Source organism: Euleptes europaea, chromosome 1, assembly GCF_029931775.1.
Source record: "Euleptes europaea isolate rEulEur1 chromosome 1, rEulEur1.hap1, whole genome shotgun sequence".
Lineage (NCBI taxonomy): Eukaryota > Metazoa > Chordata > Lepidosauria > Squamata > Sphaerodactylidae > Euleptes > Euleptes europaea.
In genome coordinates, this window is record NC_079312.1 from 53,044,756 (window position 1) to 53,060,229 (window position 15,474).

A 15,474-nucleotide genomic window follows, 5' to 3' on the forward strand; every position below is an offset into this window, starting at 1 on the left:
AATTTTTTTTCACAGACATATATCCACCTCCACCTTTCTCCGTACCATGAATTCATTGTTCCTCACCCAATACCTCTTCCCCTGAAACTGCCTGGATACTGTTCTTGCCCACTACCTCTCATTTGACAATGTCTCTTATTTACCTCCTTAACTGTCGGAACCATCAAACTAACCTTCCTTTTGTCCTTTTCTTCATCTCTGCGAACCATAACCTTTTGAGCCTCTGTTACTAACTCGGTTATGCTCTTGTCTTCCCATCTCTCTAATTTTTGTAATTTATTTTTAATGTCTGGGTATCAAACTGGAGCTTAAGGGTGGATTGATTCTCGGCCGCCTCCAGATCTAGTCCAGTATAGCGGCACATATTAATTTTTAGGCGCTCCAGAAACTCCGAGGGGGTTTCTTCTTTTTTTCTGGGGGTTCTCAAAGGCTTTAGTAACATTGGTGATTTTGGCGACCAATTTTACAAATCCTTTAAAAAGTAGTTCCCTATAATCTTCTAAACGCTTTCTTCCTTCTGGGGTCTGAGAATCCCAATCGGCTGGCATTGCAAAGGGAACTTGGGCCTCTGCGGCCGCCGGAGTACAGGCCGCTCCTGCAGGCCCTCTTTCCCGTCAAATCTTTCGGGCCTGTTCTACTGCTCCGTTAACATCTTCGTTGTTGGTGAGTTACCAACAGATATGCTGCAATTCAGTTACAGTATATACCTGAGGGCCAAGGAGTCCATTGAGGTCTTTGGCAAATTTCTCAGGGTCATCTTGTAATTTAGGCAATTGGGCTTTCATTCCCCGGATGTCAGAGGGACTTCCACATAACCAATAGCTCCCTGTTCCTGGGGAACCTGCCTCAGAGGGGTCAGGACTTCTGACCCTGGTTGGAGGGATTGGAGTCTTTCCTCCAGTGACCGAATTATTTTCCTAAGCCTCCTCTGAGCACTTGGGGATTCAGTCCCCCAGTTCTTTTCACGCTGTTTTAAATCCTCTACTTCCTTTTTGAGTATTTGGTAAGGGCTTTCACCCCGACCTCCTCCCACAGCCCCTGATGTCTTGTGCTCATCCCCATCCCTATCCTCCTCCTCTCTCCTCCAGCTCCTGCCTTCCTCTTGGACCTCCTCCCCCTCCTCCAGCATAAGGAGGAGGCAAGTGGTCTAGGGGATCCCACTGAGATTTCTCCCCAGTAGGGGCAGAGGGGGAGGATTTTTTCAGAGCCATGCATAGGCTCTTCCTTTTTGATTTATTTCTCAAAGATTAGGATCCACATGACTCTAGGGCAAAATGAGACCAAACTAAAGCATAGGCCACTCTTTCCTTAGCTGCCTCACCACCTATTTTCCGCAAAATTCTATCAATTTCCCGACACAAGGAATAATTACAAGACCCTTCCTTGGGCCACCTCATGTCACCTGATAGACCTAAAAGGGGCCAGTCCTGAGTACATAAGTGAACCATTGTCTCCCGTGACAAACCTGTGGTTCCCGGCTGGCTGTCCCAAGCCTTCCATAGTCCACCCACTGGACTATCCTCGGGAATCGCTACCTGTCTGGCCACAGGGGCATCCCTCTCGCGTTCCTTTTTCCTAGACGTCTTATTTCCCATTATTCCTATTCCTTTACCCTCGGGAATTCGTGTTCTAACTTGACCAAAATGCTCACCAAGCGGGACAATCAGAAGTCCATGTCGGAGACCAACCGGTTGCTACTGCTGATTGTTGGGTTCTTGGCTTCAAAGTCGCGAAGGCAAGTTCAGGAATTGAGGCCGGTTTAAAAATAACCGGGGCGCCCTCTCATAAAACCTGATCGCGTTCTTCGACTAAGAGTCCAACGGAGAGACCCCTCTGGTCAACCCCGGTCCTCAAAAGGGACAAATATTCCACTTCTGACACCAAGTTTGTTATGGACAGATCACAGATCAGTCGAACAAAGGCAGCTAGTAGCAAGCAGTTTATTCAGGTTACATGACTGCAGTTCATGGAGAGAAAGCACCAGGGTACTGTCTCTGGAGTCTATGATACAGCCCAGCTCAATTTATAGTCCCGATGCAACATGCCCTCTCCCCCTCTGGCCAATGACAGGCCACGCGGAGGAGTTCCATTCTACCTATCACGACGCTGTTCTGTTTTTCTGCCTGGATACAAGATGGTTCCATTTTACTTACATGTCAACTTTACAACTTAAAATGGCATTGTCTTCTTAAACTTATTTAACATTGTGGTGTTTTTACAGCCAATACACATAACTCCTATGTAATTTCAAAATGTCCCTTCTTCCATATCATATCAATACTCTAGTACTCTGCCTAGGGTCAAAAGAACCAACTGATGCTCAATCCGGAGCTTGGGCATGACTAATGGGATCCTCGATGTTTTTCTTTGAACAGCAGAACCTTCATGTCACATTTCAAACTACTTTTTAAGGCCCCCTCAGTTGCAAAAGTCATTTTCCATTTGACTGTTTAACAACCTAAAAGCCCCCTTAGTCATGTGGAAGTTGCTGTCAAGTTCTTTGCATCTAGGCCTTAGTATTGTTTTAAACAAATTTAACATGGATCCGTATACAGGCTATTGCTCGTGTGTGATCATTACCTGTTATTAAAAATAACTTTTCAAACTAATTAAAAGGAAATCAAAGGCCATATAAGGTATTTTATTTACTTTAATTGTATAAACCTCCTTTAGGTAGCAATATTAAGCCACAACAATATAATGCCACATTTAGACAGCATTTAATAAAATGCATAAGCATGCACTGCAATACTCTATATACACACACAACAATGCAAATTTCTCTCCATGACCGAAGACACTGATTAGATATAAAAATTCAGATTTTTAAAAAAGTTCATGCTATTTTAAATGCTATCACATTTACAAAGCTGATTTCACCAAAGAAATGGTAAGGAAGCAACAGCACTTATCAGGTTTTCAACCTGAAAAAAAAAAAAAGTACACAGACAACATTTTAAGAGACAATGAAAAGCACAACGCTTCAAAAGATACCCCCAGGATTTATCACGGACAATTCCTTTTGGAGCAAATAGATTCATTTTAAGAAGAGCTCAAAGTGTGAAGGATTTTCCAAAAACATACAACAGTGATACAAGGGATAAATATGTGCAGTTTTTCAGTTATAAAATGACTGGAAACAATGGCTTTGCATTAGGTTTAGAGTTAGCAGGTGATTATTTAGAAGTCTTTTCGGTGTGTGTGTTTTGGGCAGTGTACTGCTAAACCACCTCTTGCAGCCTTTTGACAGACATCAATTATTTTTCCTTTTAAATTAATCCCTACGCCCCCCCTCCCAGCACAGAAAATGAAGTTTAGCCTCTCCTCCATATTACTTTTTATATAAGATTTACTGAATCAAAATCAGAAACGTTCAGTAGAGTACTTCAGAGAATGCTGATAATAGAAATGATTTCTCAACATTTGCCATTTTCCCCAATATAAAAACTGAGCTGTAAACACCCTTCAAAATAATTACTCAAATGGAACAGTTTTTTAATGATAAAATTTCCATTTATTTTTAAATTAAAACTAGCAAGCAAGATTGTCATAGCACTAAATGGATGAGAACCTCATTCGAGGTAAGGGAACTTTCCTGCTCAAAAGTTCACCAATCAGATGTGAAATATTAAAACAAATGTTCTGTTAAGGTCAAACCTTGAAACAAGAAAGCTATGTATTTTTGTTAATTAGGTGGCCAGGAAATGGAAGCTGGGGAGAAAGGCTCTCAGACCTTTGCAGGTATTTGAATACATCTTCCCCGAAGCTTGAGCTCCACATCTTTGGCTTAGTCATGACGACAATCTTACAATTGCAGGACTACACATGGATTAGTCTGTATACTGGACTGGCAGTATTCTTTATTTCTTCAAGCCCAATCTTTAAAAAGTTTATAAATTAGATGGCTTTAAAAGTTTTTATGTATAAATTAGATGAAAACTTTTATCGCATATGTTACTCTTTCATTCAAAGGTAGTTAAAAACTCTCTCTAAAATACGACTGAAATTATGTTGGACCCTACTCCATATGGCCATTGCTTGTTCAAATGACGATCAAGTTTGAACTCAAAAAGGCTTTCTGTAGGAAAGGGGGGGGGGGCGGTGTGCCTAGACAAGCCAGAACAAATATAAATAGGATTTAGGGAAGCTATGTCAGTAAAGAATACCAGCTATGATTCACAAGACAAATTCTTCCTAAATGTATTTGGAATAGCTCCCATAGCCTTCCACGGCAGTATAATAACATTCCCCATAGCTACTAATGGTGTGTGTGTGTGTGTCACATCAGTCGTCTGTTCAAAGATGATAATGTTCTTTCTAGCCAAGGAGCATTGTATGACGTTTATGGCACTACCTACTTGTATTCTGCCTTGTGTTCACTTATGTGATACAGCTTGTAAAACCATATGAAACTAAACATGTCTTTTGCAGTGACAGCTTTTTTTGTTCTAATCAGAAGCTTCAGGAGATGCACAGACAATATTAACACAGTTATTAAATTTCACATGCTAAAAAAAGGAGCCTGTACAAAAAAAACCCCAAAATAAAACACCTCACATTTCCCCAGAAGAATAAAAAGCCCATTTTTTGTGTGTGTCGAGAATACACAGAAATGTTAACGGTCCATGGGTGCAATCCACCCAAAACGGCACAACCACCACTCCTTTCAACCGAGCTTGTTAGTGTTGAGAAACAATATTCAGAACTATTAAATAGCTTCTCTCAATATATAAAACAAAGTGCAAATTCTTCCTGGGTTTAGAAACAGATGCCCACTCAACTAAGGAAAGCGTGGAGACATTCGGTTACACCAGGTTTGAGCTTTGAGCAAGAAGAAAAACGTAGGAAGCTCAATATTTGCAATGCATTTAAATCTTTTTGCTAACATATAGAAATCTGGTATACATGATTACATGACTGTACATATTTCTATATACATACTTACACACTTTATATTACACTGTACATAATATACTGGACAAAATTAGATACAAGCACATAATCATCATACACATAAGTAATTGTGGTCAGGATCAAAAATGCTATTTGACACAAACCCAAGAGCTTGGATGTATACCATGGAATAGCTGACTTTTCTCCCCCTTTGAATGGCAGACTTTCATGCCATATCACTGTCAACTTTTGAAGAAATAGGAACACCTATAACACACTTCAAAAATGGTGTTGAAGAAAGGAAGTCTGGCCTTTCCTTTCATGGCAAGCCACTTTCAGGGCTCTCTTGTAACTCATAGCAAGTTATACCATAGGAAATGGTATATAATAGCTTTCCACAGGTTCAGCCATGAGCTGTTACTGAGGGTATAGCGTTAGATCAGTTATTCATGTTCACATTTCATTGAAGTCAATGAAACGTATGACTGTGGTCCAGTGTAGCAACAAAGCCCAGACTGAGGGATTTTCTGCACCAGGTTTCTAATGCAAAGCAGCTTCTTAACTGCATCATTTCCCCCACTCCCTTACACACAGAACTCTTATACACAGCTGGACTTTTGTTTTCCTTTCCCTGAATAAGAGCCCCACAATCACAAGTTGCTTTTAAAATCCTTCTCCAAAGCTTAAGGAGTTGCTTGCATTGTAACAGGGAGGGGGGAAGGTTGGCAAAAGAAAGGAAAGCCCTGCCAGGCATACTGAGCCACCTGACTCAGACTGACCAGCATGCAAATGAGCAGTGAGTAAGGTTAAAGCTAATTTTTGCCTTTCTTTTTGCTCAGTGTGCTTATGTGTATCCTTTCTCTTCTAACGCCTACTTTCTAATTCTGGAGAACTGAAATGGACATAAGTGTCCCAGCTGAGTTCTAAAGAGTATCATTATACCACACAGACACCACTCAACTACTCCCAACCCTTTTCTTAGTAAGGGCCTGTCTCTTTGAAGTGCACTGGCCAGAGATATCTTTCGTAAAAGTCAATCAAGTTCTGGACCATCAAAAAAGACCATCATATTGCATTATTCTCTCTTTGGCCACATAGAAGTGGCTTTCTACTCACTCAAAATAAAAAAAAGCTTGACCGGATCTAGTCCACGTCACTATAATATATATCAGTCTCTTGAATCACTTTAACCGTGCCATCCTGAAAGGGGGGGGGCAGAGCTGCATAGGAACTGATGCGACCCCTGTGCTGGCGTCCATGCCACTTGCGCCGTCCAAAGTGGAATGGACGTCGGCACAGGGCCTCTTACGCAGGCTCTAGGAAGCAACGCAGCAGTGCAAGGCTCAGGTACCAGAGTTGCCTCCCTAGCAGTGTTTTTCCGGCGCAAGTGCCCTTGTGCTGGCGTGCAGGGGGTGTTCCTTGGGGCGGAACTAACAGCTCCCAAAGCCCTTTTGTCTTGGGAAAGCGCCATTTTTCAGGCATCGAGTTACGCCGGCAAAATAGCTGGCATAGCCCCATGAAGCCCAATGGGGGAGCTTCACATGGTTTTGTCAAAAGTCCATTTTTAAAAACAAAAGCATTTGGGACAGGAAGCCTCTCAGTAGGCGGCACGGATGTGCTGTCCCCGGCCTTCAACTAACTACCTCCCCCTTCGGATTGGGCTGCCCGTCTTTATCCTTGGGCAACGTGGAAAGCAGAAATCTTTGTATCTCCTAAACTGTGGGGTGACCATCTTTTTCTATTGCAGCAACAGTTATAGAAAAGATTTTTGTTAATGGCTTTTAAATTAGATTAGATGAGAACTTATTAACCAGTGAACCACAAAAAGTGCTATACAGAAAAACTTAAAACGATTGAAAGGCTTCATGTCAACTATTAAATGCTATTAGTTAAAACCCTGGATAGACCAGGTTAGCCGGATCTCATCAGATCTCAGAAGCTAAGCAGGGAAGACCCTGGTAAGTATTTGGATGGGAGACCTCCAAGGAATACCAAGGTCATGATGTGGAGCCAGACAATGGCAAACCACTTATGAATGTCTCTTGCCTTGAAAACTCCACCACGGGTCGCCATAAGTCATTTGTGACTTGAAGGCAAAAAAAGAAGGTAAAAACCAATCTTTTAGCCCAATCCTGGCTCCAGCTAACTGTCATAATTTATTTAATCCAGTGTAATTCCACTCAAGTCAAGAGAATGAATTTGATTTCAATACTCTGACAATCATACAGAGTAAACCTGTAGAGCACAGAATTCAGTAGGAACCTTCACATGAATAAGAGTCCACTTAAAACATCTCGTGGAATTACGTTAACTCCCAAAATCATGATGGAGATATAATTTTAGTATATTTAATTATTGAAAATATTACATATTTATTTATCAGTACATTCTAACTTCTTTATAAAATATTTAATCGTTTTAATACTACCAAATCCAACAGATCAAGGTAGTATATAAAACACAGTCTAAAGCTGTAAAACAACCATCATAATATAACCAGAACAAACCAATCTTTTTGTAGATTTCAGTACAACCAGGAGAGCAATCCTAAGCAAGTCTACTCAGAATCATACTCTGGACTCTTCAGTGGGGCTCACTGCCAGGAAAGCCTTCTCAGGATTTAACAACAATCGTCCTGAAGAGCACTTATATGCTTCTAACATTTCTTTTTGAACAAAAGTACATATACTTCTTTGTGAGAAGTTTTAAAGATTAGAATTTTGGCTGCGGCTACTTTTAAGGCCACTTACAAAGCTGGGAAGAAAACAAAAAAGGGATTTCATCGTGGAAGAGCCGACTGAACCCTCTAACCAGTGTTGCCACAGAACACCAGGATTGTTCAGTATTCTGTCATCTTTAATTAAGACAAAAATGTGCTTTGTTTTTAATTAAGCTTTTGACATCCAGTTGCTTTCTATTATCATTTCAAGACATATCCATGCCTTCCATTCTACTGACTGTATGTGCACAAATTCCAGTGGGAGAAAAAGTATAAATCAAAGAATGAAAAGGCACAACACTTTTGGCTACTTCTCCACTGCCGATATCTAGTGAACCAGTCATCTCAACATTATAATGATGGGAAATGAATGAGGCTTGGATATACGTGTGCGTGTGTGTTAAATGCTGTCAAGTTGCTTCCGACTCATGGCGACCCTATGAATGAAAGTCCTCCAAAATGTCCTATCTTTGACAGCCCTGCTCAGATCCTGCAAATTGAAGGCCATGGCTTCCTTTATTGAGTCAATCCATCTCTTGTTGGGTCTTCCTCTATTCCTCTTTTACTGGATATACTCAGGAACTAGAATTATACTTAGTGATTTCAGTGATCATTTGAAGTTACGTTGTCTAACCCAGTCAGTCAACATTTACAATGACAGTAAAGATAATATTTGCTCACCAATCAGTCCAAAAGCCTCCCCGGCTCCACCTATTACTATTAATTTTTTAAAACAACAACAACAACAATTCCAGAAATAAGTCATTGCTGTGTGAGTAAAATGGATTCTGCAACTTTGATTTGAAAGACATAATAATAGTAATGCCTACTGAACTCACTGGAGCATCTAGAATACCTTTTGATACAAGTGAGGCAATGAAAGATGCAATGTATATTTCTTAGTACTCCAACTCCAAACAGACTGTCCTTAGCTTATATCAGGGGTGTCAAACTCAATTGTTACGAGGGCTGTATATGACATAAATGTCACTTGGTCGGGCTGGGCCATGCCTTGCCAGTTCAGATTTAGAGTGTGTGTGTGTGGGTGGGGGGGGGGGAATGGTTGCCTCGCCGGGCTTGTGGGCTGGATAAGGGCTCTCAAAGAGCCAGATCTAGCCCTTTGACCTTATGTTTGACACTCCTGGCTTATATTATGATTGTAGTGGGTCCCTTCATACATGGTATATGTTCTATACAGACGGATAAAATCCTGTGTAGACCATAAGAAGTGAAAACTCACCAAAGTGTCTATTTTGCCACAACTGTGTATGTTTGGAAGGCAAAGAACTAAAGGGCCTTCTAAAACAAATGGGTTCATGGGAAAATTGACACTTCCGTAATTTTCATACAAACACAGAACACGGGCATGTTGAGATTATCACTGCCATGTGTGAAGCGGTTCTCAACAGAAATTCAGTTTAATGCTTTGGATGGCAACAGAGGAAGGGAAAATGACTAAGGGCGCATTCTTAAGGGGGGGGAGCTAAATTGGCTTAGGAGCCGATGTGACCCCGTAGGCGGGCATTTCCACTGGCACCTTGGCCTCCCCTACCAGCACAGCAAATCCCTGCACTGGTGTCCCGGGAGATGTCCCTAGGGGTGGAGCTGCCTTTAGGCAGCTTCCTAGCCCCCTTTGTCCTGGGAATGCCCCCTCCTGTGGCAGCGTGGCTATGCCACCTTCTTTGGTGGCATAGCCCTGCTAAAGGCTATGGGGATTTTTTGGGATTCTTCTTTTTTTTGTATTTTAAAATGGGTATTTCTTTTCTGCAGCGGCCGGGAATCCTCTTTGGCAGCGGCATGGCTATGCCATGCCCAGCTGCCACCCCCTGCCCCCCAGGAAGAAGAAGACTGAGCTTCACACTGGACACTAGGCCATGCCCCAGTCATTTTCCCCAAGTCATGTCATACCCCATTCAGTTTTCTAAGCCTCAGAAGAAAAAATGAACCTGGAATTTTAATTGTGCATGTAAGTACTGAAGAGCAAGTGGTGATAACTGAAACTGAGAGTACCCCTGCAACTTTGTGACTGATGCACTCCATAATGAAAAGGCATATCATAGTACAGCGCTGACAAGTGAAACAGTAACAGGCTGGTACTGAACCTCTTAAAAATCTCTATGATTTTTCATTACCAAGGCAAAATATTAGTATGCTGTGAATAAATTCTACAGCATTTAATGCTGACAGCTGAGTCATAAACATTATGTTTCACTTATGCAGTAAAAATTCATGTTAATTTAGCAGAATGTAACTTCTAATAGTATAGAAATCTGCTTGAAAGAATCACATTACTAATACATACGATTGAAATTTCATAGCATAAATGATTGTCTCCCACAGCTTATCAAGTTTTCCTAGAAATCACTCACATGTCTATAGTTAAAAGGCTATTTTTCACTTAGACGATGTCATCATTTTTAACAAGGTCTACTTTGAAAGTGCTAAGATCACTATATCCTGGCAAATTCGGATACTCGTCCCAAGGGATTTTTTTTTATTTAAAAAAGCACATTGGCTTGGATCCAAAGAACCCATTGCCCAAGCAGGCGGCACTGCTGCTCGTGCAAGGGAGGGGGAGTTACTGCCCATCCCCTTCTAATACAGAGCTGGAGCCCTCTGCACTGCATTGCAGGCCATTCCAAAGGACCCTCCCGTGCTTAGGAGCAGCTTTTCTGGAGGTCTGAAGGACTGCAACAGGAAAGGAGACAGCAATACACTGCTGTACAAGTGGAACTCTGCTGTTGGCTCCAAAGGAACATTGTCGGCTCAGCAAATTTCAGTTAGTTTCCTGACTTTTTTTTTTTTTTTTGCTCACTGGCAAAAAAATAAATAAAAAGTGTCTTTGCAAGCTTGATCAGCAATTCACTATAGCCTTTTCGTCAAAAGGCATTATAGCATTCCTTCTGTCAGAATGGTCCTTGTCGAAGGTTTATGCCAAAGTTTTTTTTTTTTTACCTTGCCTTTGAATAGACAAGAATAATTAACAGGGAAATGCAACGTATCGGAAATATTTATACATATTATGCAAGTTAACCAGTGAGTCGTGATTATTCAGATCCATCAAGACGCGCTGATCCCTTCTAGGAAGCGGAGCCTGTTATCTGGCCGTTATATTCCGCTGTTTCCATTTTCAGAATGTAGGGGATGATGCTGTCAATCGGAACATTTCCAATGAGCCCAGTAAAAAAGAGTTCTTCGGTAATGCTAGAGCTCATTAGTCTAAGTGCTGGGAGGCGAACTAAAATACGGGCTAGCCTGCAAAAGAAAAGTCCCCAGAACATGAAAAGATGGCCTGATTCATAAGGATAAATTAAAACATTTAGATCTACTGACTATCGTTAAAAGAAATGAATTTTCTTATTTTTGCATTTAGTAAATGAAGTGACAAATCTCAAGAGTTCTACTACAGTGAATTTTTAAGCTGTGAACACATTTGAAGATTTATATGTGTACACATTTGAAGATACACAGAGAGAGAGAGAGAATCTTCAAACCTGTGGGGGGTGCAAGTCATTCCTACAAAAAAGAAATTTCATGCAAGAGGGCTGTAAACATTTAAAGAGCAAAAGACACAGGCCTGTATCCAAAGAACTGAACAACTAGTTATGTGCACTCACAGCTGTTTGAAGGCACTCACAGCCCAGTTTGGAGGTCTGTCATTCAAATGAAATAAATTAAGAAATTCTCCAGGAATGCCAAAACATTCGGACATGTCTACAGTAATTCTCTGAACCCTACTCTTAGTTTATAGATAACCCCATTAGTCAGAGGTACAGAAAAAGCTTTGTTATCCAGGACTTGATTATTCACAGTGCTCAGTTACCCAACCTCACCCAGTGGGCAAGCTCCTTCCCACTTTGCCAAAATACCTGTTTCTTGGGCACATGCACACATTACTCCCACCTCTCCAACTGGTCAGCTGATGCTTCCAGCTGCTGCTGGATTTCTGACAACTGACGCTGCCAGATGTCATCCTTTGGTGCCTCCTTCCCCTTCAGCTTGCTTTGAGCTGTCGGGAGCTAGCTCTGCCGGATGGGTCATGAGGTTGCTTGTCTCCCCGCTGCTTAGGATGACTCTGTGGCATGGGGAGAAGGGTCCCGCCAGGCATGAGGACTGTCATAAGAACATAAGAAAGGCCATGCTGGATCAGACCAAGGCCCATCAAGTCCAGCAGTCTGTTCACCCAGTGGCCAACCAGGTGCCTCTAGGAAGCCCACAAACAAGACAACTGCAGCAGCATTATCCTGCCTGTGCTCCAAAGCACCTAATAAAATAGGCATGCTCCTCCTTCCTGGAGAGAACAGGTATGCATCATGACTAGTAGCCATTTTTACTAGTAGCCATGAATAGCCCTCTCCTCCATGAACATGTCCACTCTCCTCTTAAAGCCTTCCAAGTTGGCAGCCATCACCACATCCTGGGACAGGGAGTTCCACAATCTAACTATGCATTGTGTGAACCATGGTGTTCCCAGTGGGCAGAGTTTGGCCGCTGTGGGTTCCTCTGGGTAGGGGGTTTGGCAGAACAATGAGTTTTATTCTGTTTCTATGGGTGTTACCATAAGGTCCCTGTTATTTTATCTCACAGACGGCTTTGTCAATATTAATACTTGCTTAAAATCTTTATCCTATCGACATGATATGAGTTACTTGTGAAGTTTATGGGCACTGGGAATCATCCACTCAAAATTAGGCACTTTTAGATGCCATTGATTTCAAATAGCAATAAGCACAGGGTTATATCCAACAGTCACTATTGGCTTTGGGTTGTTTGTGCCCACTGTAATAGGTTTCAATTTGTTATTTTTGTATTACTGTTTTGAAGGATGCATTTGGGAACCACTACATACATAAATATTTAATATGCAAATAAAATACCTGTACGTATCTTCTGGATAGGTTTTTTGAACGTAGTCTTGTAATTCCATCTGAGCTTTTTCTTGGAATTTTTCTATCTGACTAGAACTTGTTAGACCAGGGTGATCTAGAAAAAGCAAAAATTAAAAAGTGTGTATTTAACTTGATCCAAACAAGATGACATTAATTGATAGAGGTAACTATCCTGAATAGGTCTACATAAAAGTAAGTCCCATTTTATTCAGTGGGGAATACTCCTAGGAAAGAAGATTGTAGCTAGAGTCTTCTACTTAAAACTGTTAAAAAATGTGTATGCCTTAAACTTCCAAACCTCAGTCGTTCCAAGATGCTGAATGGCAAATATAAAAGAAACTGGAGAAAAATAATGGAATTAGCTGCTTAAAGACTAACAACCAATAACCTGTCAGTAAATACAGACTTATTGTAAGGTTAATGTAATGAACAGCAAGCACTTTGCATTAAAAAGACTACTACTGTTACTGCAAGCACTTTGCAGTGGGGTGTTCAGAAATTATCAAAAAGAAGGGCACCTAGATACATGGAACAATGGCTATAAAACTGATTTAACTCATTGTTAGAACTCCTCTTTAAACGGGAAGAAAAGGTCTTGCTTCTGTACTATTATTATTAATATATCTGATTCTCAACATAGCCAAATCAACAGAAGCAACAACAAAACACTAGGGGGTTAAAATCCCCCCAATGCTAAAAGCAGGGCCTGTAGCTTTGAAAAAAACATATGTCCCCAGTAGCCATAGCTAGGCAATGACAGCAATACTGCCAGCTTTCAAGACTTGGTTTCTGTCACTAAAAGGCAGGGCGAGGGGGCAGGGCTCTTTCCAGGGCTGTTTTGGCCTTTGAAGGGGGGCTCATCGGGGTCAGGCCTGCCAGCAACCAGTGGCAGAATCACCCCCACGTGACTTGCATGACTCGCCTGGCTGCTTGCTACTGTTCCACAGCAGCCACCCCATGAAATACAGTGTGGTGTAGTGGTTGGAGTTTCAGAATAGGAACTGGGAGACCCAGGTTTGACTCCTCACTCTGCCGTGGGAGTTCACTGGGTGACTTTGGGCCAGTCACATGTTCTCAACTTAGCCTACCTCACAGGGTTCTCGTGAGGATAAAATGAAGGCGAATGAGGTAAGCTGCTTTGGGTCCCCATTGTGGTGAAAGGTGGGGTATAAAGAAATAAATACCAATACAGCCAATGACAGGGAAGGCTGTATTGATAAAGGGTAGGTTGGTTGTTGGGGTGGTGGAGAGAAAGAAGCAGGGATACATGAGAATGTTAGGTTTGCCTGGAAGAGGGAGAGAAGAAATAGTGGTGAAGGGATATAGGGGAAAGTACGGTACCCCCTGCAAGTCCTTGTGGGTCCCCCACTGCAGAACTCAGCTTGGTGGCAGCCACTGCACAACTGGGCCATGGTTTTCCTGTGTAGATGTTGCTGGGGTGGGGGAGAAGCTGAAGATGGAGGGACAGATAAAGGTAGGTTGGCTAGTGAAGAAGAAAAGGAAGCAGGAAAAGAGGAGAGACTGTGGGGGCTGCCAGGAAAGGAAAAGAGGAAATAGTGGAGGAGTGTTAAATCAAATGCACCTAGCAAGTCCTTGTGGGTCTCCCACTTGTCAATATAGCTAATTATCAATGTGGTCCAATCTGTGGCTACTTAGACATGGAGACTGGGCCTATGGACTGGCAAGACAGTTATTTCCACAAACCTGAGAAAAGCCCCAGGTCTCAGAAAACTCTGGGTAACCACAACAGTACTGCCTGCCTTCAAGCCTTGGTTTCTGCCAGTAAAAGGGAGGGGGAAGGAGGATGGCACTTTCCAGGGCTTTTGTGGCCTTTGAGGGAGGATTTACAGTGGCCAGGCCTTGTGACAAATCACTGAATGACTTCCTACTGAGTGAATTCCATGACTCACTCAGGCATGGCTGCTTGCTGCTGTTCAACAGCAGCTAGCCCATGAAAGCCAGTGTGGTAGAGTGATTAGTGTTTCAAAATAGGATCTGACAGACCCAGGTTCAAATCCCCACTGTGCTGCAGAAGCTGACTGGATTACTTGGGCCAGTCACCCCACTCAGCTTAACCTACCTCAATGTGTTGTGAGAATGAAATGGAGGAAAGGAGAATGATGTAAGCTACTTTTGGAATGAGAGAAGGCATCAGGAAAAGGTGAGATATGGAGGCTAGTAGGAGGAGGGAAAGAGGAAATAAGTGTGGAGAAGAGAAGTATCCCACTAGTGTTTGCAGGTTCCCCACCGTGCAACTGGGCTTGGCTTAGATGCAACTGCGCAACTTGCCCAGAGTTTTCCCAAGGAGAGGCTGTCAGGGGGTAGTGAAGAAGGGAAAGATGAAATACAGACAGATAAAGTTATGTCGGATGGTGGATGAGAAGGAGAGAAGGAAGCAAGAAACAGAGAAAGGCTACTGGATTTACCAGGGAAGGGAAAGAGGAAATAGTAAGGGAGGAGTAAATGAGATGCCCCCTGCAAGTCCTTGCAGGTCTGTCGCTTGCAATAAAACAGTTAACACTTTCCCTAAATGCTTAGCATATATTGCGTACATTATCTAAATAATCTTTGCAACTGTTAGTTTTACTGACTTCCGGTTTTTATGCTTTTATTACTGCAGACCTGCTATTTATGTTAGTGTTGCCTTCTTGATATGATGTTTTACAGAGTAATCCAATGAACAGTGATTCCATTCTAGACAGCCAACATGGTGTAGCGGTTAAGGTGTTGGACTAGGACCTGGGAAACCCAGGTTCAAATACCCACTCAAGCCATAGAAGCTTGCTGGGTGATCATGGGCCAGTCATACACTCTCATCCCTGACTAGTATTTGGATGGGAGACCAGCAAGGAATACCAGGGTCGTGACATGGAGGGAGGCAGTGGCAAACCACCTCCAAACGTCTCTTGCTTTGAAAACCTTATGGGGTTGCCATAAGTCAGCTGTGACTTGATGGGGGGGGGGAAGCCTGCA

The 15,474-nt window shown here is 42.2% G+C and overlaps 1 protein-coding gene across 2 annotated transcripts in view; it reads right to left on the reverse strand.

Annotated features, from left to right (window-relative positions):
* Positions 1-10,596: 10,596 nt before the first annotated feature.
* Positions 10,597-15,474, reverse strand: part of NR2C2 (nuclear receptor subfamily 2 group C member 2) — a 42,781-nt gene continuing 37,903 nt past the window's right edge. For both annotated transcript variants that reach the window (XM_056856008.1, XM_056855998.1), the window contains 2 exons: positions 12,490-12,595; positions 10,597-10,867 (listed from right to left, as the gene is read on the reverse strand). In XM_056856008.1, the coding sequence (XP_056711986.1) occupies positions 10,693-10,867; positions 12,490-12,595 (281 nt within the window). In that variant the 3' untranslated portion in view covers positions 10,597-10,692. The remainder of the gene's footprint in view (positions 10,868-12,489; positions 12,596-15,474) is intronic.